The sequence below is a fragment of the Salmo salar genome, chromosome ssa14 (assembly GCF_905237065.1).
Source record: "Salmo salar chromosome ssa14, Ssal_v3.1, whole genome shotgun sequence".
Lineage (NCBI taxonomy): Eukaryota > Metazoa > Chordata > Actinopteri > Salmoniformes > Salmonidae > Salmo > Salmo salar.
Window position 1 is genome coordinate 53,553,757 of NC_059455.1, and position 22,029 is coordinate 53,575,785.

Here is a 22,029-nt window from a genome sequence, read left to right on the forward strand (position 1 = left end):
TGAACAGAGCACTCTGGCTTCACGCAGGGATAAAGATCAGAGAAGAAAGGAGGAGAGATGAGGAGTAGAGAACTAATGAGGAAGAGTAGACTGCCCAATCCTGGCGCGCTGTGCTTTAATTACATCCATGGAAAAGAACGAGGCAGAGAGGCACCGCGCCCACATCTGGATTCAATCTGCAGCCCTTTGATGGCATCAAGTGTTCTTTTGCCAGATGAGGGGGGCAGGGGGCCCGGGGCTGAGATGGGTTGGCTGGGCCAGGCAGGCAGCTTGGACCTCAGAACAGACCCATTGATGCCATTCCGCCATACGGGACCCCCCTGGTCCTCTCTCTCTCTCTGACCCGGGACTGAGATGGGTTGGCTGGGCCAGGCAGGCAGGCAGCTTGGAGCTCAGAACAGACCAATGGATGCCATTCCACCATACGGGACCCCTCTCTCTCTCGGTTTCTCTCTCTGTTTCTCTCTCTCTGACCAGGCGAACAACGCACGCAACGGTTACCGTTTCAAAAGCTCGTTTCCTCTCTGTAGTTTGCGTGTGACTGCAGACCCAGCCTGTGCAGTCAGAAATATAAATGTACCACACGTATAGGCTGTCGTTTTTTTGTTTTGCAGGCGATGTAGGGTCCCCGTTATGCAGCGAAAGAGGGTTCTTATTTTACGCACAGCTTGTGCTGCACTTAGAAACGGTTGGCTAAAATATCCAAAACAGATTTGAGTTATACCAAAGCTATGATTTTAAAATGTGAAATGACAACCTCCAGCTGATATACTGCAGACCTGTTGTAGCCCCATATCATTGCGGCATGCATGTAAATCAGCTATGTAAATATGTTTGTGTGGGCATACCTATTCAAAACAATCCTCTATTCAAAGATATTATCCGCTATAAATCCATTAGAATTAGTACCATGTGGCAGAATACAGTGTATTAGTATGGCTGCAATGAAAACATTGAGAGGCATACACTTCAATGATCAAAATCCCAATTTCCAAATGTCAAAATTTAAGTCCGTTAATCAGCGCTTTTTTAGTGATGGTGTGCATTGTTGAAAGGGGGGTGGGGTGCTTCACACAAGAGGCAACGCAGTCTCACAATCAATTCGTGCATATATGCACATAATGCATTTCAACAAATTTCGTGCGTTTTTGTGCGTTTTCGTGTGGCTTAATTCGTGAGAAAAGACACGAATTTTATGTGCTTCTTAATTCGTGCGAAAAGACACACATTTAACCAGTAGGCTACACACAAGCCTTTGCAAAAACCATATAGACACGATAGTTTATATTTCATTTTTGTTCTTCTTAATGGCTAATTCAACGTTATGAATATTGTAATGAAACAGGCAGGGAGCAGGCCTCGAACCCTCTAGCCCGAGGTCCGGCGCGCTATCAGAGTCGATTTCCGCGCTTATAAACCCAGGGTCGTTACACTATACAGAAATGTTGTCTTTGTTTAACCATGTTTTAAAATGTGGCGTTGTATGCCTATATGTACATTGTTGAAAGGGGGTGGGGGTGGGGGTGGGGTGCTTCACACACGAGGACATGGACTGTCAGAGTCAGCACAGAAAGCATTGCCACGTAATTACAGACTCCTTTTTAGGGCGATCAGTTTACCCCAAGGGTCTTCAAATGGTGCTTTATTTCCCCCTCTCAGCCGCCCTCACTTCGGCCTGTTCACTTCCCGATACCAGAGGCTCGCTCCGCCTCGCAGGGTCCTGGGCGTTAAGCGATAGATTTTACTCAAAACGCGCAAATGTGAGACCTCATCGTTCATTTTTACCCCAGCTCAGTCATACCGCGGTCAGGACTCACAGGAGAGGAGAAACGTTTTACCCCAGCTCAGTCATACCGCGGTCTGGACTCACAGGCGAGGAGAGGAGAAACGTTTTATCCCAGCTCAGTTATACCGCGGTCTGGACTCACAGGCGAGGAGAGGAGAAACTTGCTATAGCCTACTACTCTTTGAGTTTAAAACTCCGGGGAATATTCAGGAAGAAGCCAAATGTTGTTGTGTTGTATGTTTCAGGGTTTTATTTGACGAGGTGAGGGGCCTCTTATCGGGTGGGATCGAACGGAGTGATTTGGATCTGTAAAACCAACGGATTTCCAACCAAATTCATACAAAACGAGCCCTGTCTCGAGTTGAAACCAGCGCTGTTATGGGTTTGGAGTTATTCTTGATATTTTTCTGTGCGTCGAGTATAAGTTAGCTAGGTAGGTTTATTATACCGCTAGTAGGTGTTTTGCCCTCTGTATTGAGTCAGTGTCATGACTTCTGGCTACGCGCATGTAATGGACAGACAAGACTCACTGACTAGCCGTCTGGAGAGCCCGATATCAGCCAAACTGGAAACACTTCAGGTCAAGAAGAACTTCTCTGTCAGTCACCTGTTGGATCTGGAGGAGGCACGGGAGATGGTTGGGGCTCAGGCCAATGAGAGCGCCGGGGAGGCCGGAAGGTGTATGGTGGAGTCCCCGGGGCTGACCAGCGGCAGTGATACGACGCAGCAGGAGAGTAAGTTAGTTGATGGGTGGATGGATGGTGTCACCTTCCTCCGGTGTAGAATAAACTGTAATACGCTGTGATATCAGACAGAGAAAAAATGGTCACGTTAGTAAACACACGTCCGTGAAACAACACCAATGTTTTCTGGCCACCCCTCATAGCCTGGTTCCTTTCTAGGTCCCTCTCTAGGTTCCTTTCTAGGTTCCTCTCTACCCAGTACAGCCAGAAGAGGACTGGCCACCCCTCATAGCCTGGTTCCTCTCTAGGTTCCTCTCTAGGTTTCTCTCTAGGTTCCTCTAGGTTCCTCTCTAGGTTTCTTCCTAGGTTCTGGCCTTTCTAGGGAGTTTTTCCTAGCCACCTGCATTGCTTGCTGTTTGGGGGTTTTAGGCTGGGTTTCTGTACAGCACTTTGAGATATGAGCTGATGTAAGAAGGGCTTTATAAATACATTTGATTTGTTTTTCCTCATGCGTTCTTAACCTTTCCTGTGTAACCTGGGAAGGGATGGAGGCGCATAAAGCTGCTCATAGCCCACAATGAACATATGCTTTTATTCTTGTCCTTTTCTAGAGACTCTATACTCCTTGAGATTGCTCAACCCTTTTTATAGAGCCTCTATACTCCTTGAGACTGCCTAATCACAGCCCTTTTATAGAGCCTCTATACTCCTTGAGATTGCTCAATCACAACCCTTTTTATAGAGCCTCTATACTCCTTGAGATTGCTCAAACACAACCCTTTTTATAGAGACTCTATACTCCTTGAGATTGCTCAATCACAACCCTTTTTATAGAGCCTCTATACTCCTTGAGATTGCTCAATCACAACCCTTTTTATAGAGCCTTTATACTCCTTGAGATTGCTCAATCACAACCCTTTTTATAGAGCCTCTATACTCCTTGAGATTGCTCAATCACAACCCTTTTTATAGAGCCTCTATACTCCTTGAGATTGCTCAATCACAACCCTTTTTATAGAGACTCTATACTCCTTGAGATTGCTCAATCACAACCCTTTTTATAGAGCCTCTATACTCCTTGAGATTGCTCAAACACAACCCTTTTTATAGAGACTCTATACTCCTTGAGATTGCTCAATCACAACCCTTTTTATAGAGCCTCTATACTCCTTGAGATTGCTCAATCACAACCCTTTTTGTAGAGCCTATGTACAATAGCTTTGGGAAATAGGGGTGCTGAGGGTGAAAAATCGTAATAAAAAAAGATATATAAATGTAAAAATATATCTATACAGTACCAGTCAAAAGTTTGGACATACCTACTCATTCAAGGGTTTTTCATAATTTTTTATTATTTTCTACATGGTAGAATAATAGTGAAGACATCAAAACTATAAAATAACACATATGGAATCATGTAGTAACCAAAAAAGTGTTAACAAATCAAAATGTATTTTATTTTTAAGATTCTTCAAAATAGCCACCCTTTGCCTTGATGACAGCTTGCCCACTCTTGGCATTCTCTCAACCAGTTTCATGTAGTCACCTGGAATTAATTTCAATTAACAGGTGTGCCTTGTTAAAATGTAATTTGTGGAATTACATTTCTTCTTAATGCATTTGAGCCAATCAGTTGTGTTGTGACAAGGTAGGTAGGTATACAGAAGACAGCCCTATTTGGTAAAAGACCAAGCCCATATTATGGCAAGAACAGCTCAAATAAGCAAAGAGAAACGACAGTCCAGATCAGTCAATGCTGAAAAACCATCAAGCACTATGATGAAACTGGCTCTCATGAGGACCGCCACAGGAAAGGAAGACCCAGAGTTACCTCTGCTGCAGAAGTTAAGTTCATTGTAGTTACCAGCCTCAGAAATTGCAGCCCAAGTAAATGCTTCACAGAGTTCAAGTAACAGACACATCTCAACATCAACTGTTCAGAGGAGACTGCGTGATTCAGGCCTTCATGGTAAAATTGCTGTAAAGAACATTTTAGATTTTTCCAACCGCCGTGTCTTTGTGAGACGCAGAGTAGGTGAACGGATTATCTCCGCATGTGTGGTTCCCACCGTGAAGCAAGGAGGAGGAGGTGTGATGATGTGGGGGTGCTTTGCTGGTGACACTGTCAGTGATTTATTTAGAATTCAAGGCACACTTAACCAGCATGACTACCACAGCATTCTGCAGCACTACGCCATCCCATCTGGTTTGCTCTTAGTGGGACTATCATTTGTTTTTCAACAGGACAATGACCCAACACACCTCCAGGCTGTGTAAGGGCTATTTGACCAAGAAGGAGAGTGATGGAGTGCTGCATCAGATGACCTGGCCTCCACAATCACCCAACCTCAACCCCATTGAGATGGTTTGGGATGAGTTGGACCGCAGAGTGAAGGAAAAGCAGCCAACAAGTGCTCAGCATATGGGGGAACTCCTTCAATACTGTTGGAAAAGCATTCTAGGTGAAGCTGATTGAGAGAATGCAAAGAGTATGCAAAGCTATCATCAAGGCAAAGGGTGGCTACTTTGAAGAATCTTTGAAGAATCTAAAATCTAAAATATATTTTGATTTGTTTAACACTTTTTTGGTTACTACATGATTTCATATGTGTTATTTCATAGTTTTGATGTCTTCACTATTATTCAACAATGTAGAAAATAGTAAAACAATTAAGAAAAACCCTTGAATGAGTAGGTCTGTCCAAACTTTTGACTGGTACTGTACATATGGACTGGGCCTTTAATCGTACTGTATTAGTGGACTGATATAGCAGTCTGCTGTGCCAGTGCTGACAAAAAAGATTTGTCCAAACTACTTCTCCAGTGGCTATGCTATATACCAGGGATCATCTGATTGTTTCTAGAAAGGATGGTCGGGGGCCAGAACTTAATTACAAGTCATTTGTAGACTGCAAATTGACAGCAAGAAGCCCAAACATATATAATGTTTGACTAAAACGTAATCATTTCAAACCTTGCTTACATTTGTATACAATCACTTCATGTCTCTCTACTTAGAAACATATTTCTTAAATTTAAATAAGTTGGAGCTGATTTCCTGATGTTTTTTTTTTTAAAGTCTTTTATGTCCAACAATGAAAATTCCACACCAAGAAAAGTTGTGGGGCCAAATTCGGCCCGCGGGCTGCCAGTTGAGGAATTGTATAGCTAATAGGCTATGTGTTTGTAGCGGCTAACACACGCTACAAACACATAGCCTATTAGCTATACAATTAGCCGCTACAAACACATAGCCTATTAGCTATACAATTAGCCACTACAAACACATTGCCTATTAGCTATACAATTAGCCGCTACAAACACATATGATATCTGAGCGAGAGTGACTAACAGAATCAAAGTGGGCTTCCTGGAGGTGTGGGCCCCCTAACCCTAACCCTTCATGCCTGGTCAATAATTAGGCCATGATTACTACAAGGTTAGATACCTAACTAGACTAATTTACCAATCAAATATTTTTTTTCCTGAGATGGGCTAATCAAATCAGATCAAACTTTATTTGTCACGTGCGCTGAATACAACAGGTGTAGACCTTACAGTGAAATGCTTACTTACAGGCTCTAACCAATAGTGCAAAAAAAGGTATTAGGTGAACTATAGGTAGGTAAAGAAATACAAACAACAGTAAAAAGACAGGCTATATACAGTAGAGAGGCTATATACAGTAGAGAGGCTATACACAGTAGAGAGGCTATACACAGTAGAGAGGATATATACAGTAGGGAGGCTATATACAGTAGAGAGGCTATATACAGTAGAGAGGCTATAGACAGTAGATAGGATATATACAGTAGAGAGGATATATACAGTAGAGGATATATACAGTAGAGGCTATAACAGTAGAGAGGCTATATACAGTAGAGAGGCTATATACAGTAGAGAGGCTATATACAGTAGAGAGCCTACATACAGTAGAGAGGCTATACACAGTAGAGAGGCTATACACAGTAGAGAGGCTACATACAGTAGAGAGGCTATATACAGTAGCGAGGCTATACACAGTAGAGAGGCTATATACAGTAGAGAGGCTATATACAGTAGCGAGGCTACATACAGTAGAGAGGCTATATACAGTAGAGGGGCTATATACAGTAGAGAGGCTATATACAGACACCAGTTAGTCGGGCTGATTGAGGTAGTATGTACATGTAGATATGATAACTGAGTGATTGTCAGGGAATAACATATAACAACAGGAGAACTGCTGATGCTCAACCAAGTTCCTGAATTGCACCCTGGGTATTTTACTATTCTAAGTGTCAACAGTAAATTGCGACTCCTAGAGGCTCTTATTTTTATTTATTTTTATTTTTAGGAGGTTCGTACCTCGATGTACTCATACGTATACCAGTGGAACGACCACAGTAGGTAATAACTGGTATTATGACGTCACCACCCTGTGATGCAGTAGGTCTGGGTGACGATCGTCGAAAGGAGTAGACCAAGGTGCAGCGTGGAAAGCGCTCATATTTATAGTAACTCAGAACACTAACTCAAAATAACAAAACAACGGAAAACGAACGTCACATTCTGCAGGCTTTACTGAGCTGTACAAAAAACAAGATCCCACACTGAAGGAGGAGGGGAAGAAAAAAAAAAGGGCTGCCTAAGTATGATTCCCAATCAGAGACAACGATAGACAGCTGCCTCTGACTGGAAACCATACTCGGCCAATCAAAGGAAAAAACACAACATAGAAATATAACCCATAGAATGCCCACCCCCATATCACACCCTGATCTAACCAAACATAGAAAAACGGCTCTCTCAGATCAGGGCGTGACAGATCTGTTGCCATATCGTCCTCAGTCGTTGGTCTTTACTTGTAAATGAAGTGTGAAGTTATTCTGTTAAGCCGACTTTTAGAAAGAATGCTTTAAGGCTTACATTTCAGGACCGGGCTTGGCCTAATTCTGTGTCACACATCAGTTGTGTTATGTTTATTACATAATCGACAACAGACTTCTCACTACACGTGTAGGCCTACAATTAAGCTTTAGTGAGGACTATAATAAATGTAAGAATCACATTGTCTCATAAAGAGACAACATGCAGAGGAGAATATTCTAGGCCTATATTTTAGACCATCAAAATCAAGTGGAATCCATTTTAAATGTGTGAGGTTAAAAATGTATAATAAAACCATTTATTGAAGGTGAGTTATTTTTTTTTTTTAACTGTAGGCTTAAAAAAAAGTAGCATATTCTTTAATAAACACCAATAATCAATGCAAACCTAAAAAACCTAGACCTTGTCCCTCTAAAGCAGGCTATAAATGAGTTCTTACAGAATTGAATTTTTGGACGCAGTCTAGAGTAAACATGCAGCTCTGTGTTTGTTTACATCGTTCAGAAATGAATGTTGACAGGCCTCTTAAATTAATCATGTTGGTGTTTCTTCAGAGGCGGCTGGTTGAATGAGGCTGATTATTTAACATTTCTATTTATTTCAATGTTTTAACCTTTATTTAACTAGTCAGTTAAAGAACAAATTATTATTTACAATGACGGCCTACCAAAAGGCCTCCTGCGGGGGGGCGAGGGCTGGCATAAAATAAATAAATAAATAAATGAAATAAATATATAGGACAAAACACACATCACGACAAGAGAGACAACACAACACTACATGAAGAGAGACCTAAGACAACAACATAGCATGGCAGCAACACATGACAACACAGCATGGTAGCAACACAACATGGTAGCAACGCAACATGGTACAAACATTATTGGGGACAGACAACAGCACAAACAGCAAGAAGGTAGAGAGACAACAATACATCACACAAAGCAGCCACAACTGTCAGTAAGAGGGTCCATGATTGAGTCTTCGAATGAAGAGATGGAGATAAAACTTTTTTTTTAAGTTTGAGTGTTTGTTGCAGCTCGTTCCAGTCGCTTCCTGCGTTGATAGGAATGTATTTCCACCAGCAGGACATGGGGACATTAGATTACACATGAATTCATGTCATGGATCCAGGGATCAAACTTAGCCATTTTATTTGTTGGCCAATGATGTTATTTCAATACTCTGATTGGTTGGATGTAGGCCTAACTAGTGAGAGCTCTGTTATTACAGTTTCCTTTTATTAAGCGTCAATTCTCAGAGAGACAATCCCAAGTCTCTGTTCGATAGCTTATATCTGTAGCCGGGTCTGTAGAGACTCTGTAGCCGGGTCTGTAGCCGGGTCTGTAGAGGCTCTGTAGCCGGGTCTGTAGAGGCTCTGTAGCCGGGTCTGTAGCGGCTCTGTAGCCGGGTCTGTAGAGGCTCTGTAGCTGGCTCTGTAGCCGGGTCTGTAGAGGCTCTGTAGAGGCTCTGTAGCTGGGTCTGTAGCGGGTCTGTAGCCGGGTCTGTAGAGGCTCTGTAGCCGGGTCTGTAGAGGCTCTGTAGCCGGGTCTGTAGCGGCTCTGTAGCCGGGTCTGTAGAGGCTCTGTAGCCGGGTCTGTAGCGGCTCTGTAGCCGGGTCTGTAGAGGCTCTCTAGCCGGGTCTGTAAAGGCTCTGTAGCCGGGTCTGTAGAGGCTCTGTAGCGGCTCTGTAGCGGCTCTGTAGCCGGGTCTGTAGAGACTCTGTAGCGGCTCTGTAGCCGGATCTGTAGCATGATCTGTAGCGGGGTCTGGTCTGTGTCCCTTAGGCTTTATGGTTTAATTACTGATTGATGAGGAGGAGAAGTGTGTCGGAGGAATGAGTGTTTCCTCAGACGGGAGGGTTGTCTAGTTACAGAGGGACAGGAGACAGACGGCCTAACCTCTCTCCTCAGACAGGAGACAGACGGCCTAACCTCTCTCCTCAGACAGGAGACAGACTGCCTAACCTCTCTCCTATGACAGGAGACAGACGGCCTAACCTCTCTCCTCAGACAGGAGACAGACGACCTAACCTCTCTCCTCAGACAGGAGACAGACAGCCTAACCTCTCTCATCAGACAGGAGACAGACTGCCTAACCTCTCTCCTCAGACAGGAGACAGACGGCCTAACCTCTCTCCTCAGACAGGAGACAGATGGCCTAACCTCTCTCCTCAGACAGGGGACAGACGGCCTAACCTCTCTCCTCAGACAGGAGGGTTGTCTAGTTACAGAGCGACAGGAGACAGATGGCCTAACCTCTCTCCTCAGACAGGAGACAGACGGCCTAACCTCTCTCCTCAGACAGGAGACAGACGGCCTAACCTCTCTCCTCAGACAGGAGACAGACGGCCTAACCTCTCTCCTCAGACAGGAGACAGACGGCCTAAACTCTCTCCTCAGACAGGAGACAGACGGCCTAACCTCTCTCCTCAGACAGGAGACAGACGGCCTAACCTCTCTCCTCAGACAGGAGACAGACGACCTAACCTCTCTCCTCAGACAGGAGACAGACGGCCTGACCTCTCTCCTCAGACAGGAGACAGACGGCCTAACCTCTCTCCTCAGACAGGAGGGTTGTCTAGTTACAGAGGGACAGGAGACAGACGACCCACACACTGGGACCATTGGGAGTAAACTTAGTAGGTCTACGCAAAAACAATGGGAAAACGTTTTGTAAACACAAATTATATTTTAAATAACACTTTTTTCCACTTTTTTGTTAGATGACAGCCTTATTGTAAATTACCTCATAATGATGAAGCAAAAACAGGTTTTGTTGCTAATTTATATATTTTTTAAATGAAATAAGTATTCAAACCTTTTACTCAGTACTTTGTTGAAGCACCTTTTGGCAGCGATTACAGCCTCGAGTCTTCTTGGGTATGAAGCTACAAGCTTGGCACACCTGTATTTGGGGAGTTTCTCCCATTCTTCTTTGTAGATCCTCTCAAGCTCTGTCAGGTTGGATGGGGAGCGTCACTGCACAGCTATTTTCCAATCTCTCCAGAGATGTTCGATCAGGTTAAAGTGCGGGCTCTGGCTGGGCTGCTCAAGGACATTCAGAGACTTGTCCTGAAGCCACTTCTGCGATGTCTTGACTGTGTGCTTAGGCTCGTTGTCCTGTAGGAAGGTGAACCTTCGCCCCAGTCTGAGGTACTGAGCACTCTGGAGTAGGTTTTCATCAAGGATCTCTTGATCTCTGTACTTTCCTCCGTTCATCTTTGCCTCTATCCGGACTAGTCTCCCAGTACCTGCCGCTGAAAAACATCCCCACAACATGATGCTGCCACCACCATGCTTCACTTTAGAGATGGTGCCAGGTTTCCTCCAGATGTGACGCTTGGCATTCAGGCCAAAGAGTTCAATCTTGGTTTAATGAGAGAATCTTGTTCCTCATGGTCTGAGAGTCTTTAGGTGCCTTTTGGCAAACTCCAAGAGGGCTGTCATGTGCCTTTTACTGAGGAGTGGCTTCCGTCTGTCCACTCTACCATAAAGGCCTGATTGGTGGAGTGCTGCAGAGACGGTTGTCCTTCTGGAAGTTTCTCCTATCTCCACAGAGGAACTCTGGAGCTCTGTCAGAGTGACCATTGGGTTCTTGGTAACCTCCCTGACCAAGGCCCTTCTCATCCAATTGCTCAGTTTGGCTGGGCAGCCAGCTCTAGGAAGAGTCTTGGTGGTTCGAAACTTCATCCATTTAAGAATGATGGAGGCCACTGTGTTCTTGGGGACCTTCAATGCTGCAGATATTTTTTTGATACCCTTCCCCAGATCTGTGTCTTGACACAATCCTGTCTCGGAGGTCTACAGACAATTCCTTCAACCTCATGGCTTGGTTTTTACTCTGACATGCACTGTCAACTGTGGGACCTTATATAGACAGGTGTGTGCCTTTCCAAATCATGTCCAATCAACTGAATTTACCACAGGTGGACTCCAATCAAGTTGTAGGATGATCAATGGAAACAGGATGCACCATAGCAAAGGGTCTGAATACTATGGTAAATAAGGTATTTCTGTTTTTATTTTCAGCGCATTAGCTAAAATAAAATAAAAACCTGTTTTCACTTTGTCAGTATGGGTTATTGTGTGTAGATTGAGTAAAAAAAAAAAAACTATTTTAGAATAAAGCTGTAACGTAACAAAATGTGGGGAAAAGGGGTCGGAATATTTTCGGAAGCCACTGTATATTATTAAAAACTGAAATTGTAGGCTAGCCTAAAGTTTGCCCCTAATAATGCTTCTACACCTGCATTGCTTGCTGTTTGGGGTTTTAGGCTGGGTTTCTGTACAGCACTTTCAGATATCAGCTGATGTAAGAAGGTCTTTATGAATAAATTTGATTTGATTTAATCAAATGATATGTGACATTTTTGAATGTTCAAAATGCACATCTTCCATTTCAATGTGCCGACCCACTGATCACAAATACACTAGGAGACAATAACTGTCCAGTTGAGGTTTAGGGTTTTGAATGGTCAAATAACATTTATCACATGTTCCATCATAACAATAGATGTGTTACAATCTTGAATGTTTATTTCTCGTGGATGATTACGACTGTGCCAATATTATCACGTAAAAGTTCAGGATCTGAAAGCAGAAATTATAATAATATCGAAACTAAATAAAACACAATTGAAGCAAAAGTCAATCCAAAAGTCTAGAACAAAAAACACAATCCACAGTCAACATTTGGTTCAATGTCGCAGGGCTGTAATCACGATGTGTGTGTATTGGAATCTGTTCTGTACTGCTCTCAATGTGTATAGGGCTATATTTCCATATACCTGTTTGTGTGTTTTTGTCAGTGTTCATATTGACATGTGTATCTGTGTTTCTCGCTAGATGAGCATGTGAGTTCCAAGGAGAAGAAGAGGAAGCAACGTCGTAACAGAACAACCTTCAACAGCGGTCAGCTGCAGGCACTAGAGAGAGTGTTTGAGAGGACACACTACCCTGACGCCTTCGTACGGGAGGACCTGGCACGCAGGGTTAACCTCATTGAGACACGGGTACAGGTGAGAGTCAGGGTTAACCTCACTGAGGTACTGGGTACAGGTGAGAGTCAGGGTTAACCTCACTGAGACACGGGTACAGGTGAGAGTCAGGGTTAACCTCACTGAGGTACGGGGTACAGGTGAGAGTCAGGGTTAACCTCACTGAGGTACAGGTACAGGTGAGAGTCAGGGTTAACCTCATTGAGTTACAGGTGAGAGTCAGGGTTAACCTCACTGAGGTACGGGTACAGGTGAGAGTCAGGGTTAACCTCATTGAGACACGGGTACAGGTGAGAGTCAGGGTTAACCTCACTGAGATACAGGTGAGAGTCAGGGTTAACCTCATTGAGACACGGGCACTGGTGAGAGTCAGGGTTAATCTCACTGAGGTATGGGTACAGGTGAGAGTCAGGGTTAACCTCACTGAGGTACGGGTACAGGTGAGAGTCAGGGTTATTCTCACTGAGGTACAGGTGAGAGTCAGGGTTAACCTCATTGAGACACGGGTACAGGTGAGAGTCAGGGTTAACCTCACTGAGATACAGGTGAGAGTCAAGGTTAACCTCACTGAGGTACGGGCACTGGTGAGAGTCAGGGTTAATCTCACTGAGGTATGGGTACAGGTGAGAGTCAGGGTTAACCTCACTGAGGTATGGGTATAGGTGAGAGTCAGGGTTAATCTCACTGAGGTACGGGTACAGGTGAGAGTCAGGGTTAACCTCACTGAAGTACGGGTACAGGTGAGAGTCAGGGTTAACCTCACTGAGGTACAGGTGAGAGTCAGGGTTAACCTCATTGAGGTACGGGTACAGGTGAGAGTCAGGGTTAACCTCACTGAGGTACGGGTACAGGTGAGGGTCAGGGTTAACCTCATTGAGACACGGGTACAAGTGAGAGTCAGGGTTAACTTCACTGAGGTACAGGTGAGAGTCAGGGTTAATCTCACTGAGGTACAGGTGAGAGTCAGGGTTAACCTCACTGAGGTACAGGTGAGAGTCAGGGTTAACCTCACTGAGGTACAGGTGAGAGTCAGGGTTAACCACATTGAGACACGGGTACAGGTGAGAGTCAGGGTTAACCTCACTGAGGTACGGGTACAGGTGAGAGTCAGGGTTAACCTCACTGAGGTACGGGTACAGGTGAGAGTCAGGGTTAACCTCACTGAGGTACGGGTACAGGTGAGAGTCAGGGTTAACCTCACTGAGGTACGGGGTACAGGTGAGAGTCAGGGTTAACCTCACTGAGGTACGGGTACAGGTGAGAGTCAGGGTTAACCTCACTGAGGTACAGGTACAGGTGAGAGTCAGGGTTAACCTCACTGAGGTACGGGGTACAGGTGAGAGTCAGGGTTAACCTCACTGAGGTACGGGTACAGGTGAGAGTCAGGGTTAACCTCACTGAGGTACAGGTGAGAGTCAGGGTTAACCTCACTGAGGCACAGGTGAGAGTCAGGGTTAACCTCACTGAGGCACAGGTGAGAGTCAGGGTTAACCTCACTGAGGTACGGGTACAGGTGAGAGTCAGGGTTAACCTCACTGAGGTACGGGTACAGGTGAGAGTCAGGGTTAACCTCACTGAGGTACAGGTGAGAGTCAGGGTTAACCTCACTGAGACACGGGTACAGGTGAGAGTCAGGGTTAACCTCACTGAGGTACAGGTGAGAGTCAGGGTTAACCTCACTGAGGTACGGGTACAGGTGAGAGTCAGGGTTAACCTCACTGAGGTATAGGTGAGAGTCAGGGTTAACCTCATTGAGGTACGGGTACAGGTGAGAGTCAAGGTTAACCTCACTGAGGTACGGGTATAGGTGAGACTCAGGGTTAACCTCACTGAGGTACGGGTACAGGTGAGAGTCAGGGTTAACCTCACTGAGGTACAGGTACAGGTGAGAGTCAGCCTGGATCGGCTATGGGCAGCGACTCGGTTCCACTGAAATCCTTCAAAGCGGATGTAGAACAGAATAGAGAATAGTAGAACACAATAGAATGTTCTTCTATTCTCTGACCTCACTCACGATCTTTATCTTGATAGCAATAGCATACAAATAGCATCATCTGATTTACACCACCAGTACCTGTCCTCTCTCGCTCTAACGATGTTTACCTGTCCTCTCTCTCTCTCTAACAATGTTCACCTGTCCTCTCTCTCTCACTAATGATGTTAAACTGTCATCTCTCTCTCACTCTAACAATGTTTACCTGTCATCTCTCTCTCACTATCGATGTTTACCTGTCATCTCTCTCTCACTAACGATGTTTACCTGTCATCTCTCTCTCACTGTAACAATGTTTACCTGTCATCTCTCTCTAACTCTAATGTTCACCTGTCCTCTCTCTCTCACTAACAATGTTCACCTGTCCTCTCTCTAACGATGTTCTCCTGTCCTCTCTCTCTCCCTAACGATGTTCTCCTGTCCTCTCCCTAACGATGTTCTCCTGTCCTCTCTCTCTCTCTAACGATGTTCTCCTGTCCTCTCCCTAACGATGTTCTCCTGTCCTCTCTCTCTCTCTAACGATGTTCTCCTGTCCTCTCCCTAACGATGTTCTCCTGTCCCCTCTCTCTCTCTAACGATGTTCTCCTGTCCTCTCCCTAACGATGTTCTCCTGTCCTCTCTCTCTCTCTCTCTCTAACGATGTTCTCCTGTCCCCTCTCTCTCTCTAACGATGTTCTCCTGTCCCCTCTCTAACGGTGTCCTTCTGTCCTCTCTCTAACGATGTTCTCCTGTCCTCTCTCTAACGATGTTCACCTGTCCTCTCTCTAACGATGTTCTCCTGTCCTCTCTCTAACAATGTTCTCCTGTCCTCTCTCTAACGATGGTCACCTGTCCTCTCTCTAACGATGTTCTCCTGTCCTCTCTCTGACGATGTTCTCCTGTCCTCTCTCTAACAATGTTCACCTGTCCTCTCTCTAACGATGTTCTCCTGTCCTCTCCCTAACGATGTTCTCCTGTCCTCTCTCTAACGATGTTCTCCTGTCCCCTCTCGCTAATGATGTCCTCCTGTCCTCTCTCTAACGATGTTATCCTGTCCTCTCTCTCTCTAACGATGTTCTCCTGTCCTCTCTCTCTCCCTAACGATGTTCTCCTGTCCTCTCTCTAACGATGTTCTCCTGTCCCCTCTCGGTAATGATGTCCTCCTGTCCTCTCTCTAACGATGTTCTCCTGTCCTCTCTCTCTCTCTAACGATGTTCTCCTGTCCTCTCTCTCTCTCTAACGATGTGCTCCTGTCCTCTCTCTAACGATGTCCTCCTGTCCTCTCTCCCCAGGTGTGGTTTCAGAACAGGAGGGCTAAGTTCCGTCGTAACGAGCGTGCTATGCTGGCCAGTAAAAATTCCTCCATGATAAAGTCCTACTCTCGTGACCTCACGGCAGTGGAGCAGCCAATCATACCTCGCCCCGCCCCTCGACCCAACGACTACCTGTCCTGGTGCTCCTCTTCACCCTACAGGTAAGGACAGGTAACTGTCTCAGCTCTTTTGATTTGGGTTTTAAACCATACTGTATGTCAGATAGAGGCTGGGATTTAATAAAAAACGCAGTACTTTGTTGAAGCACCTTTGGCAGCGATTACAGCCTCAAGTCTTCTTGGGTATGAAGCTACAAGTTTGGCACACCTGTATTTGGGGAGTTTCTCCCATTCTTCTCTGAAGATCCTCTCAAGCTCTGTCAGGTTGGATGGAAGCGTCGCTGCACAGCTATTTTCAGGTCTCTCCAGAGATCGGGTTCGATCGGATTCACGTCCGGGCTCTGGCTGGGCCAATCAAGGACATTCAGAGACTTGCGTTGTCTTGGCTGTGTGCTTAGGCTCGTTGTCCTGTAGGAAGGTCAACCTTCGCCCCAGTCTGAGGTCCTGAGCACTCTGGAGCAGATTTTCATCAAGGATCTCTCTGTACTTTGCTCCGTTCATCTTTCCCTCGATCCTGACTAGTCTCCCGGTCCCTGCCGCTGAATAACATCCCCACAGCATGATGCTGCCACCACCATGCTTCACCATAGGGATGGTGCCAGGTTTCCTCCAGACGTGACGCTTTGCATTCAGGCCAAAGAGTTCAATCTTGGTTTCATCAGACCAGAGAATCTTGTTTCTCATGGTCAGAGTCCTTTAGGTGCCTTTTGGCAAACTCCAAGCGGGCTGTCATGTGCCTTTTACTGAGGAGTGGCTTCCTTCTGGCCAGTCTACCATAAAGGCCTGAACGGTGGAGTGCTGCAGAGATGGTTGTCCTTCTGGAAGGTTCTCCCATCTCCACAGAGGAACTCTGGAGCTCTGTCAGAGTGACCATCAGGTTCTTGGTAAACAAGGCCCTTCTCCCCTGATTGCTCAGTTTGGCCGGGCGGCCAGCTCTAGGAAGAGTCTTGGTGGTTCCAAAATTCTTCCATTTAAGAATGATGGAGGACACTGTGTTCTTGGTGACTTCAATACAGGTGGACTCCAATCAAGTTGTAGAAACATCTCAATGATGATCAATGGAAACAGGATGCACCTGAGGTCAATTTCAAGTCTCATAGCAAAGGGTCTGAATACTTATGTAATAAAGGTATTTTTTGTTTTTGATATTTAATACATTTGCTAAAATTTCTAAAAAACTGTTTCCTCAATGTCATTATGGGGTATTGTGTGTAGATTGTTGATGAAAGAAATGTTTTTAATCCATTTTAGAATAAGGCTGTAACGTAACAAAATGTGGAAAGAGTCAAGGGGTCTGAATACTTTCCGAAGGCACTGTATATTGAGTTCACAGTCCCTATTCCAAGTTCACAGTCCCTATGCTGAGTTCACAGTCCCTATGCCGAGTTCACAGTCCCTATGCTGAGTTCACAGTCCCTATTCCGAGTTCACAGTCCCTATTCCAAGTTCACAGTCCCTATTCCGAGTTCACAGTCCCTATTGCGAGTTCACAGTCCCTATTCCGAGTTCACAGTCCCTATTCCGAGTTCACAGTCTCTATTCCGAGTTCACAGTCCCTATTCTGAGTACACAGTCCCTATTCTGAGTTCACAGTCTCTATTCTGAGTTCACAGTCCCTATGCCGAGTTTACAGTCCCTATGCTGAGTTCACAGTCCCTATTCCGAGTTCACAGTCCCTATTGCGAGTTCACAGTCCCTATTCCGAGTTCACAGTCCCTATTCCGAGTTCACAGTCCCTATTCTGAGTTCACAGTCCCTATGCTGAGTTCACAGTCCCTATACTGTAGACATACTACTATATTTACCCATGGGAATGGCCATGCAAGCTCTACTGTAAATACTGTATGAAACTGGTTAAAATCTTTTTTTCCTTTCTCTTGACAAGGATGTCCTTGTGTGCAATGGAAGTCATATATTACATATTTTTCTATTCATGGAAAATGCAATGTTTAAAAAAATAAAAATACAATCATATCTAGAATCACTCTGTAATTTTAAATCACTGACAGTAGGCTAAACAGACATTTTGAGGGTTAGGGTTAGGGGTTGGGGGTTAGGGTTAGGGGTTTAGGGTTAGGGGTTAGGGGTTTAGGGTTAGGGTTAGGGGTTAGGGTTAGAGGTTAGGGGTTAGGGTTAAGGGTTAGGGGTTAGGGTTAGAGGTTATGGTTAGGGGTTAGAGGTTAGGGGTTTAGGGTTAGGGTTTAGGGGTTTAGGGTTAGGGGTTAGAGGTTAGGGTTAGGGGTTAGGGGTTAGAGGTTAGGGGTTAGGGTTAGAGGTTATGGTTAGGGGTTATGGTTAGGGGTTTGGGGTTTAGGGTTAGGGGTTTAGGGATAGGGGTTAGGGTTAGGGTTTGGGGTTAGGGGTTAAGGTTAGGGGTTAGGGTTTAGGGCTAGAGTTAGGGGTTAGGGTTTAGGGTTAGGGTTTAGGGTTTAGGGCTAGAGTTAGGGGTTAGGGTTTAGGGTTAGGGTTTAGGGTTTAGGGCTAGAGTTAGGGGTTAGGGTTTATGGTTAGGGTTAGGGGTTAGGGCTAGAGTTAGGGGTTAGGGCTAGAGTTAGGGGTTAGGATTTAGGGTTGAGGGGTTAGGGCTAGAGTTAGGGATTAGGGCTAGAGTTAGGGGTTAGGGCTAGAGTTAGGGATTAGGGCTAGAGTTAGGGGTTAGGGCTAGAGTTAGGGGTTAGGGCTAGAGTTAGGGATTAGGGCTAGAGTTAGGGGTTAGGGCTAGAGTTAGGGATTAGGGCTAGAGTTAGGGGTTAGGGCTAGAGTTAGGGGTTAGGGCTAGAGTTAGGGGTTAGGGTTTAGGGCTAGAGTTAGGGATTAGGGCTAGAGTTAGGGGTTAGGGTTAGGTTTAGAGTTAGAGGTTAGGGGTTAGGGTTAGAGTTAGGTTTAGGTTTAGCGTTAGGGGTTAGGGTTAGGGGTTAGGTTTAGGGTTAGAGTTAGGGGTTAGGGGTTAGGGTTAGGTTTAGGGTTAGAGTTAGGGGTTAGGGGTTAGGTTTAGGGCTAGATTTAGGGATTAGGGCTAGAGTTAGGGGTTAGGGTTAGGGGTTAGGTTTAGGGTTAGAGTTAGGGGTTAGGGTTGAGGGGTTAGGGTTAGAGTTAGGGGTTAGAGTTAGGGTTTAGGTTTAGGGGTTAAGGGTTTGAGTTAGGGATTAGGTTTAGGTTTAGAGTTAGGGTTAGGGGTTAGGTTCAGGGTTAGAGTTAGGGGTTAGGGGTTAGGGTTAGGGGTTAAGGGTTTGAGTTAGGGATTAGGTTTAGAGTTAGAGGTTAGGGGTTAGGGTTAGAGTTAGAGGTTAGGTTTAGGTTTAGAGTTAGGGGTTAGGGTTAGGGGTTAGGGTTAGGGGTTAGGTTTAGAGTTAGGGGTTAGGGGTTAGAGTTAGGGGTTAGGTTTAGGGCTAGAGTTAGGGATTAGGGATAGAGTTAGGGGTTAGGTTTAGGGTTAGAGTTAGGGTTTAGGTTTAGGGGTTTAGGGTTTGAGTTAGGAATTAGGTTTAGGTTTAGAGTTAGGGTTAGGGGTTAGGTTTAGGGTTAGGTTTAGAATTAGGGGTTAGGTTTAGGGTTAGGGTTAGAGTTAGGGGTTAGGGGTTAGGGGTTTGAGTTAGGGGTCAGGGTTAATAGATAGTTGAATAATTACTCTATTTTCTCCCTAACTCTCTAGTGCCATGGCAGCGTACCCCCCCACCTGTTCCCCCACCACCTCAGCCCAGGGGATGAACATGGCTAACAGCATCGCTAACCTCCGGCTCAAAGCCAAGGAGTACAGCCTCAACCATGTCCCTACTGTCAACTGATGAAGAGGAGAGGAGGAAGACAAATGCTTATCCTAAAGTCTAGAGAGTTCTACAGAGAAATCACGTTTACCAAAGGACGACACAACGACCAGATCAAACTGCAGAAATCACGTTTACCAAAGGACGACACAACGACCAGTTCAAACTGCAGAAATCACATTTACCAAAGGACGACACAAGGACCAGTTCAAACTGCAGAAATCACGTTTACCAAAGGACGACACAACGACCAGTTCAAACTGCAGAAATCACGTTTACCAAAGGACGACACAACGACCAGTTCAAACTGCAGTCTTTGTTTTTGACGGCCCGTCATAATTTCAATGAATGTATTTTGTGTGTTGTTAGGTGCGTGATCATCTACAGAAAACTGGTCCTAAACGCGAGAGACATTTGAGAGCATATCCTGTCTAGCTAAGGGGCCACGATGGCCAACGATTGAGACTGAATGTGATGCATTAAACCAGAGGGTAACTGACTGTATTCAACAATGTTATACAGTTTTAGTACCAACTTCCTCTCCTCACTCTGGCACCAACAGGATATGTGCCACCTTTGCCTTAGAATTTCAGAATTTCAAACATTTGGGGACTTTTGGAAAGTTTTTTTGTAGATTTTTTTTGAGAACTCTGGACTTTTGATGAATTCTAACCCAAAACAAAGACAAAAACAATCAGACAAACTTTTCTAACCCTTTTCCTTTTCCCAGCACTGGCCTGAGAAGCCAAGTTTTCTCTCCTGGAGTTATATGAAGAGCCAAGCCTTCTCTCCTGGAGTTATATGAAGAGCCAAGCCTTCTCTCCTGGAGTTATATGAGAAGCCAAGCCTTCTCCCCTTATATGAGAAGCCAAGCCTTCTCTCCTGGAGTTATATGAGAAGCCAAGCCTTCTCTCCTGGAGTTATATGAGAAGCCAAGCCTTCTCTCCTGGAGTTATATGAGAAGCCAAGCCTTCTCCCCTGGAGTTATATGAGAAGCCAAGCCTTCTCTCCTGGAGTTATATGAGAAGCCAAGCCTTCTCTCCTGGAGTTAAATGAGAAGCCAAGCCTTCTCTCCTGGAGTTATATGAGAAGCCAAGCTTTCTCTCCTGGAGTTATATGAGAAGCCAAGCCTTCTCTCCTGGAGTTAAATGAGAAGCCAAGCCTTCTCTCCTGGAGTTATATGAGAAGCCAAGCCTTCTCCCCTGGAGTTATGTTGGTTCTATATGGGACTTTTAAAGAAGCCTGAACTTCACAGTCTTGTCCTGTTAGCGTTGTTTGTATTATTTTCTTATTTTTCAGTAGGAGACGGTCATCTTTTGTTAATGCCTTACACAAGCCACAGCTCAAGTTGATTCAACATGTTTTGATCGACCCCCATTTAGTCTTTTGAATTTAATAAGGCCTAACAGCTTTAATAGCCTCTGTTTATAGCCTGATATTTTCTTTATTAGTAACGACCCTCTGCAATAAAGAGATGTTGTCATTCACAGAATACTTCACTGTATTAACACTGCAACGTTCTAGGAGCGCTTCATAATGTTCGTTTGACTTTTTCCATGTTTAAAGAAGTAACAATTTCAACCTACAGACTCATAGAGGGCTAATAGAGGGAAATATGTCTATAAAGGCTTTTTGTGTTAATTGTGTGTTTGTTAGAGAGTTGTATTAGTTTTTACGAAAATCATATACACTGAGTTGGACAAAATATTAGGAACACCTTCCTAATGTTGAGTTGCGTCCTACAAACTAATATGAGCCAACTATGGAGACTCTCACAACTCTTTACGACCCCCACAAGTGTCACGGGACTCATCTGAAGGTAACCTGGAAACGCTTTCAAAAATGTAATGGAAGTATACTGAACAAAACATGTAAAGTGTTGGTCCCATGTTTCGATGAGTTGAAATAAAAGATCCCAGAAATGTTCCATACACACAAAAAGCTTATTTCTCTCAAATATTGGGCACAAATTTGTTTACATCCCTGTTAGTGAGCATTTATCCTTTGCCAAGATAATCCATCTACCTGACAGGTGTGACATATCAAGAAGCTGATTATACATCATGATCATTACACAGGTACACCTTGTGCTTGGGACAATAAAAAGGCCATTCTCAAATGTGCAGTTTTATCCCAACACAATGCCACAGATTCCTCGAGTTTTGAGTGAGCGTGCAATTGGCATGCTGACTGCAGGAATGTCCACCAGAGCTGTTGCCAGATAATTTAATGTTAATTTCTCTACCATAAGCCACCTCCCAACATCGTTTTACAGAATTTGGCAGTACGTCCAACCGGCCTAACAAACGCAGACCACATGTAACCACACCAGCCAAGGAACTCCACATCCGGCTTCTTCACCTGTGGGATCGTCTGAGACCAGCCACCCAGACAGCTGATGAAACTGAGGAGTATTTCTGTCTGTAATAAAGACCCTTTTGAGGGGGAAAACTCTATGCCTTCCCAGGCCCACCCATGGCTGCGCCCCTGCCCAGTCATGTGAAATCCATAGATTAAGGGGCTA

At 44.8% G+C, this 22,029-nt stretch overlaps 1 protein-coding gene across 1 annotated transcript; it reads left to right on the top strand.

The window, feature by feature from the left end:
• The first annotated feature begins 1,518 nt into the window (after nt 1-1,518).
• LOC106569839 (paired mesoderm homeobox protein 1) lies at nt 1,519-21,436 on the top strand. The gene is made up of 4 exons (XM_014141488.2): nt 1,519-2,520; nt 12,186-12,358; nt 15,602-15,783; nt 19,394-21,436. The coding sequence occupies exons 1-4, from the start codon at nt 2,274-2,276 to the stop codon at nt 19,524-19,526; spliced, it is 735 nt and encodes a 244-aa protein (XP_013996963.1). The 5' UTR covers nt 1,519-2,273; the 3' UTR covers nt 19,527-21,436.
• The last annotated feature ends 593 nt before the right edge of the window (nt 21,437-22,029 follow it).

Bases quoted from the DNA above. Each gene is read 5' to 3' on its own strand.
- LOC106569839 (XM_014141488.2), top strand. From the start codon at position 2,274: ATGACTTCTGGCTACGCGCATGTAATGGACAGACAAGACTCACTGACT. The intron at 2,521-12,185 runs GTAAGTTAGTTG...GTTTCTCGCTAG, and splicing joins TGATACGACGCAGCAGGAGA to ATGAGCATGTGAGTTCCAAG. The intron at 12,359-15,601 runs GTGAGAGTCAGG...CTCTCTCCCCAG, and splicing joins TCATTGAGACACGGGTACAG to GTGTGGTTTCAGAACAGGAG.